General features: G+C 40.5%; 1 protein-coding gene across 2 annotated transcripts in view; it reads left to right on the top strand.

The window, feature by feature from the left end:
* man1a2 (mannosidase, alpha, class 1A, member 2) overlaps window positions 1-19,996 on the top strand; it is a 72,113-nt gene extending 52,117 nt beyond the window's left edge. For both annotated transcript variants that reach the window (XM_086091818.1, XM_086091819.1), the window contains exons 7-14: window positions 6,691-6,785; window positions 6,904-7,027; window positions 7,538-7,631; window positions 8,877-8,992; window positions 9,356-9,575; window positions 16,268-16,440; window positions 17,964-18,079; window positions 18,154-19,996. In XM_086091818.1, the coding sequence (XP_085947944.1) occupies window positions 6,691-6,785; window positions 6,904-7,027; window positions 7,538-7,631; window positions 8,877-8,992; window positions 9,356-9,575; window positions 16,268-16,440; window positions 17,964-18,079; window positions 18,154-18,289 (1,074 nt within the window). In that variant the 3' untranslated portion in view covers window positions 18,290-19,996. The remainder of the gene's footprint in view (window positions 1-6,690; window positions 6,786-6,903; window positions 7,028-7,537; window positions 7,632-8,876; window positions 8,993-9,355; window positions 9,576-16,267; window positions 16,441-17,963; window positions 18,080-18,153) is intronic.
* Window positions 19,997-22,804: the final 2,808 nt, after the last annotated feature.

Below are 22,804 nucleotides of genomic sequence, written 5' to 3'. Positions count from 1 at the left end.
ATGTGGTTAAGATTGAAAGAGCAACTGAATTTGTCAGGATGAAGGAACAAGAAGGGTGACAAGTGGAAGGCAGAAGATGGTTAGCATCTTCGGTGGTACAGATTTGACATGGAATACAATTTGTGGGGAAAAAATGGTGGAACAAAACAGTTGGCTGGGAAATAGAGCTGTGTTAGCATCCAATTTATCCCCTGCCTTTTCAGTGCCAAGCGTTGTGAATTGAAGCATCGTCGTCTAGACGTGTCTTTTTTTTTCTTCATGCATATTCTTGTACCATCCTGGCACACTTAAGCTCCCTCCTCCGCTGTCACTTTGATACAGAGCTTAGCTGTGGGTTGTCCTGGGACCGGTGACAACACATTGCTGTACATCCTTTGGCTTGGTGCTTCATGTCCCTCCCTGGGGAGACTTTAACTCACACTCTTCTTTTGTCAAACACTGACGCTGTCAAGCTAATTGCACACTGACGTTGGCCTCTACTTCCTTGTAAGGAAAAGATGGATTAAGAGAAGGCTAGACACTGGCTTCCTATACAGGGTGCTTTTTCTTTTTTATCCCTGAAATATGCTGTAATGACCAGATATTTGGGTTTTATAGTACAGAAGTTATCCTACATTTGAGTTAGAAAGATTCGGACATATGAGCATACTGTGTGTTAGCTATAAACATTTCTCAGGAATTCAGAAAGTCAGGCTTTTTATTTATTTAGCCACATCAGCAAGCACAGTTGTTTTGCCACAACTCATGCCAACTTCCACAGAATTTTACGCCGCCAAATGCGCGTACGAACATACCATCCCCATAGCCTCAGTATGGTAATGTGCTCTAGTTGTTCGGTGTTGTTGTGTGTCTGTGCGTATGTGCATGCAAGGTTGGACAGAAAAAGCAGAAAGCTTCCCGGGCATTGTTTGCGGAAATGACCAAGCAGGAAGGCTGAAATAGAACAATGAAAAAATAATGACAATTCGTAACAATTCAAGCAAGGAACAGCCTTCAGGAATGTACTTGTTCATAAGTAGTTCTTCTCTACTGCGCGCACTGGACATTTCATTAGGTACACTTGCACAATCCAATGACACCCAATAGCTGTATCAATTATTACTGCAGTTGTAGGGCGAAGACGGTGTTTCCACCCTACCCCCCCCCCCCCCCAAAAAGTGTGTTATGTGCCCTATATGTCTATAAAAGTGTATTGTGCAAACCTAGTGCAGTGAGTTAAGAGGAGCGACCAGCGGGCCCCCCCCCCAACCGGGCGGGGGCAGGGGGCGCCAAACCCCCACCCACCCCACCGGGACCCCGGCGGGCATATGGGACCAGCCCGGCGGGGCGATAGGGCTCGCCCCCCAGATACTGGGGCCCGCCCGAGGTGCCAGGAGGTCCACCGGAGCGGGGCGGGTACAACACCAAACCCCCCCGGCCCCCGGAGTGCCGGGCCACGGATGGAGCCCCCGGCCCAGGGGAGGGGAAGGAAGGTGTACAGGGGAGGGAGAAGGGAGGGGGGAAGGAGACGACAAGAAGGGTAAGGGGCAGCGGCAGGGCCGCAGAGAGAGGGGAAGAGAAGGAGGAAGGGTGACGAGGGAGAAGGGACAGGGAGGCGGAGGACGGGCGGGGAGAGGCAAGGAGGGAGAGGCAGCAAGGGGGAGGAAGGGGGAGGGGAGAGCGAACCACGGGGCACCCCGGCGGCTCACAGGCCCCGAACCGCGTCGCCGGGTTTTGCATGTTAACGCTGAGCACCCCTGCCGAGATGTATGACAGTGGGATGCCTTCATTTGAATTCTTTAACAAAGATATCGTGCTGAAGTCTGATTTGTATAGGCCATGCCATGAATTTTGCTGTTACATTGTCATCTTCTTGATCATTCAATGTGTGTCAGAAAAGTTGCTGGACTTGTGTCACAGAAGAAATATTTCAAACCCAAACTATGTGCGATCAATATAATACTGCATATATCATCATCCTGGAGTATATAACTGTGACCACATTTCTCTGCAGCCATTAAACTTTGTATATACATACAAAGAAATAGTCAATTTGGGACAAGGGATCATGCAAACATGGTCTCACAATGAATTAGTCAACATATTGGGAGCTGCTGGCAAATTACGCTCTCGTGGATGCCCTACATTTGGATCCGCCCTTCAAACAAGAAGAAATTCAACTCTCAGCAGCTCTATTTTCAGTCTTTCTCTTGGGGTGGGCAAGATGCTTTGCTAACACGCAGTAAAGCTTGTCTGGAAGAGCCAAGGCATATACAGTCAAGGCCTCGTGTACTAATTTGTTTCCCTTTGACGAGATCACACACTGTAAACCCAAATTATAAACATTTTCACTTCTAATGCTGTTGGAGTCGTGTTCGAAGCCTCCGGCCGCATAGGGTGCAAGGTTGTTAAATGGCAAACAATAGATGAGCTCCAGTAGAAACGGCATGAAGATGACATACATTAACTACACCAATACAGCGAGCAAATTCATCTTGTTTTTCCTGCTGACCCTCAAGGGTCTCCTTTATCATCCAGCCATTCAACACACTTCATAGTCGACCCCATAATCCCTTTAGTGCGATTCATGCTTGTATGTGCGCTCTGTAACATAGTCACCACCTCAACCAAGAAGGTTATTATATACTATATATCGTAAATGAAAAAATTGTTCTTCTGGCGGAACAAGCACATTTCTGAGGGCCTAAACATTCACAAAAACAAACGTGTCAACCAAGGTGTTCCATCCCAACCAGGAGACATAGCATGGCTCCAGACTGCCCCTAAAATTTGAGACGTAAGAGTGTGAATAAATTGTTTCATCCACTCAGTTGTGCCATCTGTAAATGTGTCCTTTTTAAAATTATTATTATTATTATTTAATTTGTTATTTTTTTGCTGATGAGCTGGTTTGCCACTGTTAGCATGTTGACATGGTGGTGAACAGAAAGGAGCTAGTTTACTAAGAGGTATTGTGTTGTCAGTCTTTTTGAATCAGTTAGGCCTTGCAACGTTAGAGAGAGAGCAACAGTCTTCTGTAAAGTATTGGTACAGACTCCTGAAACGAAAGTGCAGCTGAATTATACTTGTATTTGCATGTAAAATGGGCACACGGCAGCAAAAGCTGTTCTGAGTGTGCGACATGGGGTCGAAAACTCGTGCCCGGTAACAGACAATATTAAATCTTACACAAACTTATTTAGTTTACATAGGACAAGGAGTCTGTAATAAAGGAGTTAATAACGCTAAACAATCTTACCTGTTTATACATTGTAAAAGCAGTTATATTCTACACTGATCTATTTCAATGGTGGGCGCAGCTGTTGTGATAAATTTTTCCATATGTAAGAACACAACGGTTTTCTGTTCAACGCTCCATTCCATTTGCACACGGAAATACACAACATACAAGTATGTTTTATTTGTCAGTGTATCACTTTTTACATGACTACTTCCGGTGATGTATCTTTACAATAAGAGAGCATCTCACTGTTTAAAGATAACATAATCCTAATTTAATAATGTCCATAATTTTCAAGGGGTTGGATTTTTTTTTTAATAGTTAATTTGTGGACTCCTTTTGCAGTTTAATTGAGCAACATATAAAGGATGGATGGAGTGATGGATGGATGTTTTACATGATGTTCCCAAATTTCAGAGCAATAGGTCAAATAAGGTAATACTAGAGGTGAGATTCTGTCCATAAACATTCTGAACAAAATCGGTGACAAAGGGCTACCTTGACGGAGTCCAACTCTCACTGGAAAGGAATGTAACTTATCGCCGACAATGCTGACCAAACTCATGACGCCGGTCGGACAGACACCCTAAAGCCTGTATAAGGGCTACCGGTACACTGTACTCCTGGAGCGCTCCTCAAAAGATCCCCCAAGGGACAGAATCCCTTCTCCAAGTCGACAAAGCACATGTCGACTGATTGGGTGAGCGTCCATGCACCTTTAAATAACTTCCCAATCATAACCTTCCACTGTGATTGCCACGTGAGCCTTAAAGTCCCCCAGCAGAATGAGGAAGTCCCCACCAGGACTACTTTCCAGCACCCCCTCCAAGGACTTCAAGACGGTTGGACTCTTTGAACAGCTGCAATACACACAAACAACAGTCAGGAGCCGTACCCCTGCCTGAAGGCTGAGGAAAGCTACCCTGTTGTCCACCGGGATAAACCCCAATGTATAGGCACAGAACCGGGAGGTAATGAGTATACCCGCACCTGCTCTGCACCTCTCACCATGGGCAAATTCAGTGTGGAAGTGAGTCCAGGCTGCACGTGGAGGCCAAACCCACTATATCTGTTTGGAGCTTCTCAACCATGTACTGTACACCTGCGAGGGAAGTGACATTGCACATCGCTAGAGCCAGCTTTTTTAGCCGTGCATTGGACCGCCAAGAAAAAAACTGAGTTTGTAATCTTGCTTCTCTCCGGCTGTTTGCAGTTTACAGATGACATTATCGCGTGTAATAACTGGATTACTGTCCTCTTTTAGGATGCCTTTGTGCGTGGATTACAGTTCCCTGATGCGTCGAACTGGAACATCCGGGTACCATTTGGCTGCCACTACCCAAAAGAGTCTTAAAGGGACCATTCCCTTCGTAGTAGAAATCCAGCTAACTTTGGCAGTGATAATGTCAGACGGGCCATTTTCTAGCCTCTTTACTTCCTTACTGGTACAATTCTAAATCTGCTTTCTGGAAATTCATCCCATCCACACAAACATCTTAATCCTGTGTGTGAGAGGAGACCAAAGTCATGGATCCGGTTAAACAACGAATCAACCAATCAGGGACAAAATTATTTGAAAATGATTCTACTTGTCTGTCTGTAAGCCTTTAAACATAATTTGCAGCATAATGTTTTTGCTTATTCTCAGACCTTGCAATTCCAAATTAATTATTATTGATTTTTGTTGCAGTTTCCCCACTTAAATGTTTAAGATAGTCAAACAAATGTAAATATTGGACAATGGTAACTCAAGTAAAAGTAAAATGTAGTTTTTAAATGGTGATTTTGTTGTGCGTGTGCTGAGTGTATTTATCTCTTACACACTATTGTTTGGCATTCTAAAGACATTTACACTTTTTACTACAGCACCAATACAACAATTATTTTGGCAGGCTTGAGCATTGAACACATTTTCCTCTCGTCTGGAATATGCAACACATGTCCATTTATCCTCCCGTCACATTACATTATTTCAGTCAGCATAATAGTTCTCAAAAGCATGCTGTCCTCTCCCTACCTTGTCTTGCTTGTATTTGTAGTTGTTATGAATAGATTTGGAGTTGGCTTTTCGCTCAGTCTCCATGGGCCCAGCTACATACCAAGTAACAATAATTTCATACCAAAAATGTAGTTTAATACACGACTACAAACAATACCACTGTAACTATACTGCACCCTGACTGTATGTGTATATATATTTTAGGGAAGGAACAGTTCACAAACTCCATGGTTTGGTTCTTCAGAGCTGCCAAATGTTATGGATTGTCTTTTTTTTTTTTGTCACGGAAATCACTGAATGCTAGCTTCTGACGTCCGTAACCGATCGTTACGGATCTGTCAAAAAAAGTATTTCGTCGCATTGCTCAAACAGGTTAAAAAATGGCAAAAATATTTAGTAGATATTTGCAATATATGTTTGAATACACACTAATTGCAGATGAGGGATGTAACAATAACGGCAATATCGTGATAACGTGATATCAAAACTGCCACAATATCGTCGTCGTCATGTCACAATATTAAAATTTCCATTTGTGCAGTTCGAGCACCCTCTGGTGGCTAGTTTTTTAGTGCAGTTTAATGTTCATAAGGCATGTTTTAGCCCTTCTGTTTCAAATCCATGCTAATGGTAATGGTCAGATGAAGGGCAATGAAATGTGCATGTGAAGCGAGTCAATATGGAGAGGAACTCAATGTGTGCATGCATTAGCATGTAAGTGCCTCAATATTAAGTGTTATTAGAGATTGTATGTTGTTTATATGCATTGCTGTTATGTACAAAAGCACAATATTGTGCTTTTTTTTTTTGGTATGATATATATATATATATATTTTTTTACAATATTGTAACCTTTTTTATAGTGCCAAACTTCACCACAAAATCGTGATTAGTATTGTATGGTGAGCTTCATATCGTGATAATATCGTATTGTGATGTTTGGATATCGTTACATCCATATTGCAGACGCACCCTAGTTCCTCTGGTCCGCTCGAGTGAAGTTGTGCCCAAACATTTGCCATGTAAGCTAGCGTACTATTCTGACATAAGCCGTAAGCTAAAGCTAACAACTAACACCGATCGCCGCTAATATGAATCCCTTAAGGCTAGATTCAGTTTAGATTCTGTGTTTGAGGAACAAGGCTAGCGACACAAAGTCAAGTTTCATCGGCAGATTATTATTATGCCTATTAATGCTCATACAACTGTGTGCTTACAAAAATTTCATAGAATAAAAAGTGCCATGACACCTAACGCATTTCTGTTGTACGCCAGCTCATGAAGCGTAGTTAATGACAAGTGTTACTTTAATAATTTATTTTTATTTGTTTCTATGTGTCTAGTTTTGTTGTTTGTCTCATAGTCAAGCATCTTCTTTTTTTTTTATCAAATCTGACCTTGTCGAAGACATGCAAACCCTTGGTTGAAATTCATATTCATCATGTTTTGATCCACTTCTCATCTCCTGTAGATGTTCAAGTTTAAGGCGGTGCAGCTTGCAGAGAAGCTGCTCCCTGCCTTCAACACTCCCACAGGGATCCCGTGGGCCATGGTCAATCTGAAGAGGTGAGTGATAACGTCAAGTAACCTCAAAGGTGTCGCTGCCATTCCCACTCCAAAGATGCTTCATTTGACAGGTGAAGTCTTGACAACGTGTTAAAAATGGCCGTATTTCTTCCCACAGTGGCGTTGGGCGTAATTGGGGTTGGGCGTCAGCTGGCAGCAGCATCTTGGCGGAATTTGGAACGCTACACATGGAGTTTGTTCACCTCACGTACTTGACAGGAAACCCTGTCTACTACCAGAAGGTAACACTTATATGGGCACAACTTCATTATTGCAACATATTTGCAGGGAGCAAGACTGTGTAGCTTTCAGTAACAACCCAGGCTAAAATTAACTCTGCCCTGCCATACAAATATGTCACTTACTACTTTCCTATTAGCCATGGCTTTGGTGCAATCTTGTGGCATCTTAGAGCATTATTGAAAGAGCACCAAAAAAAAACTCTAATTTTGCAAATTTTCAGTAATGTGATGCATGAAGTCATTTAACTAGCAGACTCATATCTTACGCTTTCTTGACTTTGTTCATGTTGGAAACCAATGTTGGAAACTTTTTTTTTTTTAAGACATCTACTTTTGTTGCTGATTATTCTTATAGTTTTTCTTAGAAGCTTTAAAATTCCAATTAAACATCTGTTTAAAAAAATATTGACAAGAAAGTTCTTCCTGCATAAAAATGTACAAAGTTCATTTTAAGGCAATAAGAGAAAAAAATGCAAGTAAAATTTGTGATGTTCTGTGTTGCTTTTGCAGGTAATGCACATCCGAAAGCTACTAGCCAAAATGGATCGACCCAACGGACTCTACCCAAATTACCTGAACCCTCGTACAGGTCGCTGGGGCCAACGTGAGTACTCTTGATGTATTGTAATATTCACATGTTCTGGTTTGGAGGTTGGGGGGCAAAGATGTTAAGACAGCAAAAAGAAGCATTGATTGTCTATGATGAGAACAACTGTAAGAGAGGGAAAACAGCATTCCCACCTTAGTAATTAATTTTTGGCAGCTCGCCCAAAGACGTTAACATCTCCCAGCGTCATGTCACGCACAATATTATTATTTTTTGAATTATGCTTGGCTGGAAGTGCAAAGTCAACTCAAACCTCATCAAGTCATTTATTATGATGGAGTGTCACCTAGTGGTCAAATCACATAAGACATTTGCTGGGACTTATTTCCTTTTTTTCACGTTTGGTACAAGTTAAAATTTTAATGTGTTAAAAAAATAATAATAATAATAATTAATGTAGTAAGGTACATATTTAATGCCAGGACCAACCAGGCTTTTACATAGACGATTAAGAAGAATATTTGTGTGTTGTTTGTTAACTGTACAGGAAATGTTGTAAGACAGAATTTAACATTCTTAACTCATTCACTCCCAGCCATTTTCACAGAAGCAAACCCCTTTACTCCCGGCTGTTTTACTGGATTTTGACCGATTTTGCAAGGCCCACAGAATATTGTGTTGTATTGCTATAAAAACAAGAAACCTCCCAAAACAAAGATTAAAGTCTCTTCTATCATCAGGGGGAAAAAAGTATATTTCTATCGGTTTCCATTTTGCAGCAATTAGCATTAGAATATAGCTAAGTTTCATCATTATTTACAAATCTATTTAGAATTCTGAGTATTTGAGGGTTTTTTTCAACATGGCCCCGATTCATTTCCTATGCTCTGTTGCCACCTGCTGGCCGCTTTGTAATAACTACCATTTCTTCAACCGTTCTTTGCAGTTGCAGTTGAGAGGTTGCATCAATGCTCTAGCATAAAAAAAACACGAAAACGTATAAATACGTCTTTGGGACACTTAAAACATTTAAAAGAGAACGTTTTTGTGAGCAAATGAATTAATGGTCACATGAGTGTAAATCAAATAGCCACTGTTAATAGCTTAACATTAAAATAATAAAACACAAAGAGCAACATGTAAGTTATCTCATTTGTTGCATTCTTAACCTTTATGCAAGTGTTTACAAAAAATATATTTTCGCAGTTTTAGCAATTGGTTGATTTAATTCAAAGCACAATTACAGTGAAAGGCGAGCTTGGAAGGGCATCTCTAAATCAAAATATTTTTTGCTGTCTACAGATCACACCTCTGTTGGCGGGCTGGGGGACAGCTTTTACGAATACCTGCTGAAGGCATGGCTCATGTCGGACAAAACGGACACAGAAGCGCGCAAGACTTACGACGACGCCATTGAGGTACGATTCACATGATGTCACGTTAGCATGTCTGCAAAGTTGCTCTCACCTTTAATCTGTTACTGTTAGTGTAGCTATGGAAGTTGTTAAAAGTAGCTACAGTGCACCCAAAAGTATTCACACAGTACCACTTTGTCCACATCATGTTTGCGAAAGGTCAAATCGCAGTCAAAATATGTTAAAAGTTTGTGAAGAAATTATCAAATATGTTAAGTTCTGTTTAACGATATTGTTGCACAACTGTCCTCATCATTCTGAGATCTGCTCCAGATATGTTGGCGCCCTACACAAGAAAGTCAAGATCTGAGGAACATTTCTCAGCATGATATACAAATATAAATTCAAAATGTCCGTCCCCTGCAGGCAATCGAGCGACACCTGATCCGCAAGTCCAACGGTGGCCTTACCTTTATTGGTGAGTGGAAGAACGGCCACCTGGAGAGGAAGATGGGCCATCTGGCGTGCTTTGCCGGCGGCATGTTCGCGCTGGGTGCAGACGGCTCGCCCGACGACAAGGCGGGCCACTGGCTGCAACTGGGCGCAGAGATCGCGCACACCTGCCACGAGTCTTACGATAGGACAGGTAAGCGATGCCAATACAGCAGTGGTTATAAAACATTTTACACCAAGTACCACCTAAAAAAGATAATCGTGACCAACATTTAAGTGCACAGTTTACATTGTGCTTTAATAACGAAAGTAAAATCATTTTCTTTTCCCGAGGGATCGCATCGGGACTCAGTGACTTGGACTCAGGTGTAAAAAAAAAATGATTGCGACGTCCCTAATTTTATTCTTATGTATGAGAAAATGCCTTCCACAAACCTCATGATTAACGTTTGGTTACTCGTCGGTGTGTTTAAAAGGAGCCATTACTCCAATGGATAGTCTAACTATCTATTTACGACATCCACTCAATTTGTCTTCCTCACCTCTAGGTTCCACTTGATTAATTTAGATTTGTTTTTGTTTGGTCCGCTTTAAACGGACCAGAGTTCGTTTCCCACGCTGATCCGGACCTTTTGTGCAGGTCTGAATACACACAAACGAATCCTGGTGTGGACCAAACAAGCGGACCGAGACCCACTTTCGGTTTGCTTCGCAGTCTGAATACAAACCACGACTGATCCGCTCCAACTGCAGGATATATGAGCCTTTTTTACCTTAAGAAGCCACCGTAACCAATCATAGCGGGGGGAATATATACGTGTATAATATATAATATATACGTGACGCTCGCAAATATCTTTCATCTAATAACGCCACAAATATGCAGAGCAGTAATGCAGCACGTCGGAATTTCATGTTTTCCTCTATTTCCGTGTTTGGTCATGCGTTCAGCCCTCGTCATTTTTGTCCAATGGGAGCACAGATCGTCACGCGGGTCGACGTGATTACGCAAGACTTGCAAAAAACACAGTGTGAATATGAACCGCACCAAACGGAAAAAAAAGTCTGCATTTGGTCCGGACCAAACAAGCGGACAAAAGGACTTTTCTGGTCTGAATACACCCTTAACCCATGGGCGTTATTTTTATTTTATTTGAAGTGAGATAACTTAGTCATTTATGAATATTTTTTTAACTTTCAACCGCTCAAAATGTTCAGTGGCATCAGACCTATCTATACATATATAGTTTTTGGTTTTTTTTATGCCCCAATGGACAATAATAGCAGTATTATGCTAACAGCAAAACTAACTATGCTGTATATATATATATTATGGATAGATATAAATCAAAGTAAAATATTTCATATGACATAATTAGATCCTTGAATATGTCAATAAGTCATAACGAGATATTTTTTTCTTTAGAATAAGGTCAAAGTCACAATAACTGATTTTGATGACAGAATTTATGAGTAACACTTCAGAACAAATATGCAGAATTCATGAACATGAAACACCAGTTACTGAAACGAAGAACTACTACTAACTAAACAACAGAATTACTTTTTTTTTTTTTCATTTAACATTTCATACAATGGGTCTTGATGTGTTTTTTGCAAATGTAAGTTCCACATTTTGCGCAAAACGTTTGAAGCCCGAAGTGGCTTTGTGCAAAGGCCACATTGTTTGCGCTTAGATGGGGGTCCAGCACGCTGCTCTGCATGCTCCACCTGCTCCACCAAGCCTTCGGCAGAAGGCTTTGCTTCCCGTTTCAAAATTTCAGGCCAAATTAGAGCCTTGCCTAGTTCCTCAAGCTGCTTGAAGCTTTTCTTACGGTTCGCTGTATGATGCCCTCGTTGGAAAACAAATCTAACGCAGTTTCAGGGCTGCTGATTCTGGCTACTGCGTAGAGGGTTGCCCCGGGGTTAGGAATGGGATGGGGAAAATAATGTGTGGCCACTTCGTGAGTAGAGGACCATAATAGTTTTTAATTTTTTGAGAGACACTCACTAATTTCTTTGCCCTGATCGCCGTCATTTTCATCATCCTCTGCCTCCTTGTCGTGTTCATCTCCCCCCCCCCCCCCCCCCCGCTCTCACCGCCGCGATCATCTGCGTCCACTTCCCACACCTCGTCATGCTCATCTACGTATTCATCGTCATCATCCTCTTCCTTCTCTGGCATTCAAAGTCCAAGAGTAGACTCTTCAACCTCTTCCGAGCTCTCCGAACTAGCGTCCGAATAAAATTCTTCTTCGGAATTAGTACTTTCTAAAACGAGCCGAATCGCATCCTCCAATACCATCTTTCTAGCCATTGCTACCAGTTGTGGTGAAAGAAATGCAAAGTAGTGATCGTCGCGAGAACAACGACCTCAAAAATGCCCGGAAACAATAAGAGTAAAGAAGTTCCAACACCCAACCAGTAAGAGTTGAAATTCAAACAATAACAATAAACAAGTGAATTTCTTTTTGCATTTGTGGGCAGTACCTTTGTATTTTCTTGTGCACACCTGCTAATATGCATGCCCAAATAGACTGAAAGTGAGCTCAGACACATCAACACCAAACTTTTTTGTAATGCCAACCGTTTTAATCACATTAATTTTGACCAATCTGCAGCAGGCTTTACACAAGCAAATTCATTTATTAGCCTATGGCGCCACCTAGGGGATTTTGGGTGTTAACACTCAACACACAAATTCCTCTATTTTCATGTTTATGACTCGTCAAAGAAGCGATTGCACCAGTAATCACGGAAAATGCATTATAACACATCAGGTTTACAGCATATCAAAAACTGTGATTTATAATGGGAGTCAATGAGCCAAAATCGGGCATTATTACAAGAATTTCGTGTGAATCTCTCCCTCCTGTTTGGTAATAATTATAAATTGCTGCATGGCGCCAATTTGAACTTCTACATTTTTTAACAATCCTGGTGAAATGTCAGGTCCCTAGTGTATTTTTTTCAAATGCTTTTTCTTTGATGAAACACAGAAAAACATAAAAATGCCAGCAAATGGACAAATAACACCGACGGGTTAAATTGAAATTAGAGTGGTTTTTTTAATAGAAACTAGAAGAAGAAAAAACTAAACGCTTGGGGGAATATTAGGCGGGGAAACCCCAAAACCAATAAGTTTTTGTCATGTTTTCAGTTTGTTATTGGTCATCACTCACATTTTGCCACCCACAAGTAACATAGCACTTATTGTAAACAAACATTCTGAAAATGTCTGTTTGTCTCCAAAACGGTAATTTATCGACATGTTGGAAACTTTTGACTCAACTTCCAAGCGGCAGAAAATTTAGCTAAGGTTGCCTCACCTCACTTGCATGAGTCTACAACAGAACAAAAAAAGGTTTCAAAGCTTACTTGCAATTGGAAAAAATAAATCAATAATAATAATAATAAGACCAAAACTAACTTTAAATAAATGGAGTGCACTTCTATAGCTCTTAAATGTCATTGTCAATTGAAGAAGAAGTGTTCTCCGAAACAAGAGAAGGATTAATTAGCAGCAAATTCAATGAAAAGAGAAACAGAGAGCTAGAGACTGGGAAGAAAAGTGTTTGAATGGTATTGAAGAGTGAAGCAGTTAGTCTGTCTTTATTTAGTGTTAGTTTGTTTATTTATTTTAATTTTAAATGTGCAATGTTAAGTTTAAAATATTAAGTGTTAAAGATTTGTATATATCATGCATGCTCCACCATTGGCCAGATGAGTAGATCCCTGACTTTTTTAACTGCACCTGTCAGCTTGTATCTTGCCTAACACTCCACAGTTTCTTGGGGGAGGGGAGGGGGGGAGGGTTGACATCATCAGGCATGAAAATCCCTCACTTTTTGGCGAAATTCGCCATTTTGAATCCAAAATAGGTCACCTACGTGAATCGTGCATATCCGATGAGAAAATGTTTCGGGGGTTGGGGATAATGTTGGAGGATAAGCTTTTTCCTCTGCGTGTTCGTTTAATTTCGCGTAGTGAGAATGTTGGTTATCCGAATACAGGCTGGAGACGATGAACAGATTTACAGAATATTCCGGGCACAAATGAGTTACAGACAATGGCTGTAGCAGATCACAAGTGCGAAGTTACTTACAAGACTTACAACATTCTTATACTATGTTGAAGGGCGGTACCACAAAGTTTCCAGTAAACAGTTCAGCAAAGTTAACTGATAAGCCAGATGTGCACAGATACGCGATAACACTCAAGGACACATTCGGCCACAGAACAGAGCTCAACTGAGGAAATGAGGAAGTTATACAGTCATGACTAAATCTGGGCAGAAGACACACTTCAATCCCCCTTTTTTTTAAATTAAAGAAGGGTACCAGCGGCATCATCGTCGCAGACGGCTGGCGCAACATTAAGCAAGGGTTGTGTTTCTGTACTTTTGTGTCTACCTTAGACTCTTTTTCTTTAGCATGTCTCCTCAAATGATGTTTAAGATGTGACAACCACCGGTCAACCTCAGCACCGGGAAGAGCCGGATTGGCCTCCATGGCCTGTGCCACAGACTTGGGAACGCCCTTCAAAATGGCTGCTCGGAACACTTGCGAATGCAAGGCGGAGGCCGTAGGGGCGTGTCCTGTTTTCAGAGTGTAATCAGTGAGGGCCCGATCAACAAAAGCCGCGGCCTCCTCATCTGCTTTGGGAGCAAACACCAGATCTCAAATGACACACTCAGGGAGGGGAAACAAAGCGTCTAAGGCTGTAGACAAGGTTAAGTAATTTTCTCGCGTAAGAGCCTGATTATCGGGGAGAGAAGAGAAACCTGAATTTTGCATTAGAGTCTTCAACTGTGAAAGCGGACATGATTGTGTAAGAAGAACACGGATGTCACCTGCTGTTAACATTTGTCCCGTAACCGCTCTCTGCACTGCTTGAAGCCAATTGGCACCACCAGATTGCATGGGCGGAAGTTTCTGCATCAACGCACTCACATCAGTGGGAGAGACAGGTTTGTAAAACATAGCAGAGTTACCAGTGGATGGGTTAACTTTGGCTAACATGGGTGCCTGCAAGATTTGGGAACGAGTCACAGGCCGATGAGGAGGAAAAGCTGGACCTTCGGAAGATTCTTCGGGGTCTTCAGGACCTCTGGTTCGGTCCAGAATGGAGTCAGGGTGGGCACCTGCAAAAGATTCTGGACATGACACTTAAATTCTGCTACTTAATTCTGTAACTGAGTAATGTACAACCTGTTTTCCACTTCCCCATTCGAAGGGCCTCGAGCTGCGTGTTTCACAGCGCGGAGGGCACTTTGGGTGTTGACGGTACCAGACCAACACTCTCTTCCTTGGCAGCCAAACAGGACAACTTTAACGCACATCCCATCGCCATCATTCTTGCTCTCGCTTTCATTTCCACAACTTTCTTAGCATTCTCTCTCACCTTTGTACCTTTTGGAGATAACCTGTTAGTTTTTTTCACTTCCAATTTTAGAGCCGCCGCTCTTTTAACACAAGCTTTTTCCGTTTCTCTCATTGTCACCAAACACGCAGTTGAAGACATTGGAGGAAACATCCATTCTCGCAACACTTCCTCATCCATTTTTTTTAACTGTTCTCTCTCTCACCCTCCCGTTCCCCCCCGGGGCAATCCTCCCACCACATCACATGCATTCCTCACTTGCTCACCCAGCAACACTTGTTCAGAATGGTTTGGTATTTGCCGCAAATCGAACCATTCACTTTTTTCTTTTCTTTTTTTTTTTTTTATGTTAGAACCTCTTTATCTCAAAAGTACTCGATACTACTCAAACAAAAGTACTCGAACATTAATTTAGCAAAAGCTCTCGATACTCTTATACAGAAGTACCCGATATCTTACCACGGTACTCGAATCTTTATTCCAAAGGTGTTTGATCCTTTTCGCAAAAACACCCGATTCCTTTTTCTTCAAAAGTGCTCGATCCTTGTCTTAAAAAATATTCTTAAAATAATCTTATTTTATGAGGAATTCTAGTTTCTAGGATTCTTGACAGAACGAAACAACCTCTTCTAAAATAAAATTACAATTGCGCATTTCACTGTTCATCCAACCACAATTTATATTTTTAGAATACCAATTCAAGGCGTAATTCCTACCTCGATTTCAGCCAACAGACAGAAGATCAATTTGGAGGATAAATGTCCTCTTAGCTTGTCAATTTGTTGGGCACCCGATGTTCTGTCTGTCGACCAACACCTCAGTCCGAAATCACGTCGGGGGTGGGGGGCTGTGATTGGGGATGGGGGGGGGGGGGGGAGGGGGGTGAAGAGTTTACTCGAGCGCACATCCTTGCATACCCACCATGCACAAGCTTGGCACAGAGGCTGCAGTTATGCTTTAGGCCAGATGTGGCAGACGTGAGTACAAAAGTGACAAACTCCGCAACGCAACTTAAACAACTTTCATAAACACAATAGTTTTGTTTTGTGAGATGACAAAGTTTACATGACAGTTTGACATTATTTACTTGAGTAAATAATATTTTAATAATTTTATCAAATAAATAAAAAATGAACACCATTTACACGTACTTGGTCTATGTAGGCATTGCAAATGAAAACCGGTTCTTACCTGGATAAATAAACATTAAATTTAAAAAAAATAAAAAAAGTAAAGTACTTGTAGTTCTGCTTGCAGTCACTTAAGAGTTTCCAGTAGCTCTCAAAAGTACTCGCCCCTGCCTCACCTCAGCAAGTTTTGCTAAAAGTACCCTGAAACAAAAGACAATTGTTCCTATGGTCCAAAGATGATGTTTAAACGGCTGATGTTTTGGTATGACTTATAAAGTAAGTTTTACACTTCCAAAATGTACTCAAGGGTTGCCTATGATTTCTGAAAGTGAGAAACGTTCAAATTAGACTATGATCATCTGTTCCCCTCCAGTGGTGAAGCTTGGTCCCGAGGCCTTCAAGTTCGATAGTGGCCTGGAGGCGGTGGCTGTGCGGCAGAACGAGAAGTACTACATCCTGCGGCCCGAGGTCATCGAAACCTACTGGTACATGTGGCGGTTTACCCACGACCCCAAGTACCGCCAGTGGGGCTGGGAAGCAGCACAGGTACCTCTCATGCGCATAAAAACTAGGGCCGCACCAATATGCATTTTTTTAGGCCGATACAGATTTTTGGCAGAAACAAATACCGATTACTAATTAATCTGATGATTATTTAACAATATTTAATGTAGAAATTCATTTTCAATGGGTGTCACTTATGCACAGACTTTGGTGATTATGATTCTCTGCTTTGAATGACAAGTCCATAGTATGACCTTATCAACAAATTTCATGAAGTATACAAGGTTATTTTGTAGATTTATGTGTCAATAATAAAACCATTCTTGTAAGTATTAACCTTTTATTTTATATATTTTTTATCTTGTTATTTTCACAAGTCTTGGGATTTACTAGGCTAACCTGGGATTGTATTTCGTGCCATGTCAACTGGAAATGTGTGTTAATGTTAAGACAAAAAAAAAATCCTTGGATGTTTGCATCCTTGAATTTTGAGAAAGTCTTTGAATCCTTGAAATATCAACTTTAAATATAACTTGAAAGGACAATGACAAAATAAAACAATAAGAAAGTGAAATAAGAATAGAATAAACTAAAAATAATAGCAACTGAAAAACAGTAAGAACAAATACTAACCCTGCGTTTTGGCCTCTTGGGGGTAGTGTGGTGCCGTGCATCCATGGCGTACACACTTAAAGTGAGTACAGAAGAAAGTTACAATTGAATTCTATTAAAATAACAAATTTTTCCACACATTGTGAAGAATTTGTGCCTTTGGGTAGTGATATATCAACTGTGGGCATGTGTTCCCACAAGATTTGTGTTTGGATATTCGTTATTTGAAGGAAAAACACTCCCAAAATCGATGCTAACTTCCTGTTAGCATTTGAATGGGATCCTCCCTTCGCTTTTAGCATTAGCACTAGGCTAGCGATGTTTTTAAAAACGAAGCATGTTTTTTATTTAAATATACAGTGGATGTAATTATTAACGTTGTGTGTTTAGTTTGACAGTTAACTCCAACTGCGGTGTCATTAAACAGCTTAAAGGACGCTTAGAGACAACAGAATAACATACGCTACACTCTTGTTGGTAATGCTATGCAAGCAAAATGGTGCATTCAGAGTACTTTCACAATGTCAGAAACTTCGGCTTTCTTTTGATAACGTTTTAAGGGAAAAATAATCAGCCATTTGATTGTTTTGACCGATGTTTGAAGGCCAATAATCGGCCGATTATAATCGGTTGCTGATTATTCGATCGGGCCCTAATAAAAAAGAATGCGGCAGGAATATGATAGTTGTGCCTGCCATGTAAAGCCCGTGAACTAAATGAACAGTACAGATGAACAACCTCCATAAAAGCAAGCTAGTTTCCTTTTCCTGATTAAAAAAAAAATACGTACAATTTTGGATTGAAAAAAATGTGCCGTCCTGGCCGCATTGTCCCTTTAATTGTTCGAACCCTGTATGCATTATTGGCAGCAGTCAGCTAAATCTCTCTTGTACCACAAAATGCATATTTTGAACCATTAAGGGAGTAAATGTCTTCTCTACCGCCCCCTTCAGGCCATTGACAAGTACTGCAGGGTGAGCGGCGGCTTCTCTGGCGTGAAGGACGTCTACTCTTCGAACCCGACCTATGACGACGTGCAGCAGAGCTTCTTTCTGGCCGAGACGCTCAAGTAAGCTTGTTGACTGTTGAGTGCATGCCAGAGCAGCAGGTGGCGCTGTATCGTCATTTTATCGTCATTTGTAGGTATCTGTACCTGCTGTTCTCCAGCGATGACCTCATGCCGTTGGAAAGTTGGGTCTTCAACACTGAGGCCCATCCACTTCCTGTGCTCCACCTTGGCAACATCACCCTGCCGGGCAGCGAGCCGGCGCAGCTGTGAAGGGCCCAAAACACCCCCTCCCCCCAGCAACAAACACTGGACTGACTTTGATCAGGTTCTTCAGCCGTGGACCATATCGGAGCTGAAAACTGTGCTGCTCCAGAGCGGACAATTTCATTTTTGTTCTAATGTTTGGTGTTTGTTTGACCAAACTCTTTATCTTTCTCTCTTGAATGGGGACACACCAGTTAAATGGAAACTATTGTTTTCATGCCACCATTTTCTTTTTTGGGGAGGTGAGGATCCTTCAGAGCGGACAACAGAGCGAAAGTTGGACTGCTTTATCATTGTTCCAGCTTAAAAATATCACCGCCCCCAAATGGAGAAAAAAAAAGGAAAAAAAACTCTGCTGCTACGCTATGATTGGATGCTGCTTTTTTTTTTTTTTACACTTCCCACACTTTTTTTTTTTAATCTTCTCTTTTTTCATCTGTGGTTTCATCTTTTGCAAAACTGATTTTGAGGACTCTTTGGCCGCTGCCTTCATTCATTGTTAAATATACTTCTGTCACCTCCTGCCTTTTTTTAATTTTATCCATCAACTTAATGTTATCATCAGCGTTCTGAAATGAAGTTAATCTAATTTGCAGTCCTGTGGTGTGGATCCCCATCTTTTCCTGAATGTTGTGTTCAATCGATTAAGTTGGCTTGTTCACGAGTCCTGCCTTCCTCTCACGGCATAAATTTATTTTGCGTTAAGAAAATTATTTGCGGTATTGGGTAATCGATTACTCACTTAATATACAATTATCCCAATCTTCCGAATTTCAGCCTCCTGACAGTAAATATTCTCAGATTTCTGTAGTCCTTCATGAACGCACTTATCTTTGTGTTGAATCAAAATAAAACATTTGTTTTCACTTCGGAAAACAATGATAAACATTTGTGCTTATTTTCCTACATGGTATGGACCAAACCAGTAACTATTTGTGCAGTTTTGTAGTCATTTTGAAACAAATGTCCTGGTTATGAAGATAATGATGGAAATTAAAACATATTTTATTTGTATCAGATTCATCAATGAATTGACAAAATAATCTACGGCTTCATTTGTTATTAAAATAATTGCTGGTTTCAGCCCTAATTGATTAATTATCAATTATAATTTTAAACAAACTCAATGATGCAGTCCAGGACTGTATGCAGTCCTGAATTGCACTTTTCTTTTTATTTTGTTTGCTGTTTTAAATCATTTGATTGCTTAATTAAGCCTTATTGTCTAATGTGACGCAGTTGTGCCATTATGCTTCTCTTACTTTAAGACATTGTGAATCTTTTTTTTTTTCCTAAAAAGTTCAGAACTGTGAAGTGAAAGGTTGACGCAGGACTGAAATGACGTATTACAATTAAAATGCGAATGGAATATGCTGAATGTGAGTGTGAATGTGAGACTACACATTGTCGCTTTTCAATGGGAATCCCCAGATGTTTTGAGTTTTTTTTGTTAAATTATTGTTATTTAATTTGTTGATTTTGGGGAAGTGCATCAGTTTGGGCCAGATAATATGCATACATGTTTTTTATTGTGTCACTTTCCTCCCTCGCTCATCATCGCTTTCAGAATCTCATCAACCATGTGGCCGGAGCGAGTCAGCCAATGAGTGACTGTGCTCTCTATCTGTATTTTTACTTAACTACTAAGAAAAAGTATGTGTAAATATGTTTAAAAGCCCGACACAAATTCAATAAAGTTGTTGCTACAAGTGAGGGGGAACTCCAGTTGTTTTGACATTGTGAATGTTGATTTTGATGAATCTGTGGTTGCTCTTAAACTTGTCTTGCCAAATGAGGTTGTTTCAGTCTGTGACATTTTTCCTTTACATTACATTTCCTCTTTTCTCAACTTAGCTCCTTTCTGACGTTCAAAGATGTTGAACAATTGACATGCCGTGCTTAAACATCCTCTCTTGACACCAATTACTACGAGGTAGATGATGAATTCTTGACTACTGAACCGAAAATGTATACACAGTACACAAGCCAAAAATAAACAAACCTTTATAGAGATTCTTGCCCTTTCGATAACAAAAATGCATCAAAAGTAAATATGTTCAAACAAGTACTATCAATGCTTTTCATGTACAATCATTTTCTTTTTGGGCATGAAGGGATTAGCATTATTAGAATTAAAAAAAAATGTTTCAATGAGTCATTTGAACACACAACAAATATTTAAGTGCTCATGACAAATGGCATTATGTTTTACATGTACTGTATATCTGGAAATGTCAAATTCAGAGTTCACAGTGGACTCGTGTACAAACAAGCTCCCGGAAAGTTCCCTAAATGGAGGCATCGCCCAGCAGATGAAGCAACCAATCAGCAGTGAGAATGCAGCCTCCTATGACGTGATAAGGCTGCCAACAGGTGTGTTACCATGCGGACTTTCCCACACACAGCAACAGGGCATTTGGCAGACATGTTTATCAACTCATGTGCTGACCACATACACTAAAATATAGCCTTAATTATTATCATGATAATAATTATTGACTTAGTGTTTTCAACAAGTTGATGTTAGCACTGTGTATAAAAACAAGTCGAAATGAACATAAAGGAAATTACGTCACAGGAAGTTGTGAGTTGTTGTCTGACTCACTCACCGAGAAGAGATAAGATCGCAGTCAAACCATTAATGAATTACTTTGTGTTTGCATGTGGATGTTTGAGTGTGTGCAGGCGTGTGTTTAATGTGTTAATGGAGGTTAGTTCTGCTGCATCGGAACAAACTGTAAAGCGACACGAAAAACGTGACCGTTCATGTCGCGTTTCCAATTCATTAGTCCCTTTGGAATAGTTTCATCTATTCCATTCTCAAATTGTGGCCACGATAAAAACCTTCATGAAATGTGCAGGCAATGTTTTAACACTTGCACATTTATCATGGCCACGTTACAGGTTGATTATTCATAATTTTACATGTTATAATTGATCAATAATTAATTAATATCATAATTGTCTATAGGCTATCAAATGAACAACTGATATTATCAAAATGTATTAAATGCCCGTGTGACTTTCATAAATAGATCCTTAACCGATGTTTCACAGATGGAAATTGAATGTGTATTTTTTTGTTATGATTTGGAATGGATGAAAACATCTACTATGAAACAGTGTGACGTGATGTCCTATCCCCCTAACACACACATATATGGCATTTACAGTTTCAAGATTACTATCACTGGTAAATGTAAAATACTAATAATTTAGTAGACACAGGAACCTGTTCAAAAGAATGCCTTAAATCATTTAATTTTTGTGTTAAATGGGTTCAGTTTAGGGGACATCCTCAAATTAATTTATTGCTGTTGGGCTTGACTTTCACTTATGCAGGCGATTCTTTGAGTAGTGCTTCTCCCAGACTTATTGGTATAACAATATGTCATACACCAGGGGTGCTCAAGTTCGGTCCTCGAGAGCTCCTATCCAACCTGTTTTCCATGTTTCCCTCCTGCAGCACAGCTGATTCTAATGATCAAGTAATCAACAAGCTATGCAGAAGCCTGATAACGATCCTAATCATGAATCAGTTGTGTTAGTGGAGAGAAACATGGAAAACAGGCTGGATAGGGGCTCTTGAGGACCAAACTTGAGCACCCCTGTCATACACAATGTAATTTTCATCGTAGAGGCAGAAAATAACATGAAAAGGCCACAGGATAATCAATGTATTCAAGTTAGCCTTGGGTGATTGGCAATGAAAGATGGCCGCCGGTGGTTTCACTGGGAGTAAGTGACATTGACAGTCCATCCATTGTAAGTCCGTGGCTAAGATGGATAAAAATGGGTGGATTTTGCTACTTAACTCATATTCCACAAACGCAATATTAACTAGACAAAGTACAATTTCTGCAGAATTTGCATGGGAATGCTGAAAAGCTGAATGCTAAAATTTTAATGCATGTGCTTAAATCATTTCAGTGAAATTATAATCCATTTCTTGATATGATAGCCAGTTGATATCGAACCATCAAATGTACTAAAATGCAGTCCAAGCGGGGTTTGAACCCAGGTATTCTGTGGTGGAATTGCGCTAACCACTGAGCTAACTTTTCTTGTTCAAAATCATGGCTACTGGTGTATTTATTTTGAAAATGTGTCATCTGATGCTGAAAGCTAACATGCATTTAATCATTATAATCCATTTGCTGATATGATAGTCAGTTGGTATCGAACCATCGAATGTACTAAAATGTGTTATCTGGCCGGCCTACTAAAAAAATGGGCTTCAACTCTTAATGTCGACTAAATGTTGTGTTATTTTGTTTTAGTTGGAAACAATGTCGTTTGAATAGCCACTGAGTGTTTTTATGGCATTAGCGCAACATTAAAGATATAGTCAATCGACCTTCACTACATCGGAAGGGATTTCCCATGCTGCCCGTTAGCTTCCTCTTCTGCTGACGAACCACCCCCCTCACACACACTCACACACTTCCACTGCTAGTTTCATGTTACCATTAGCAAGAGCAGGATGTTCTTTCAGTGTGACTCGTATTGACGTACACATCA

Source organism: Leptonotus elevatus, chromosome 12, assembly GCF_054856555.1.
Source record: "Leptonotus elevatus isolate MCC_2025b chromosome 12, RoL_Lele_1.0, whole genome shotgun sequence".
Lineage (NCBI taxonomy): Eukaryota > Metazoa > Chordata > Actinopteri > Syngnathiformes > Syngnathidae > Leptonotus > Leptonotus elevatus.
Note: the sequence above shows the minus strand (reverse complement) of the source record. Positions and strands in the feature narration are given on the sequence as shown.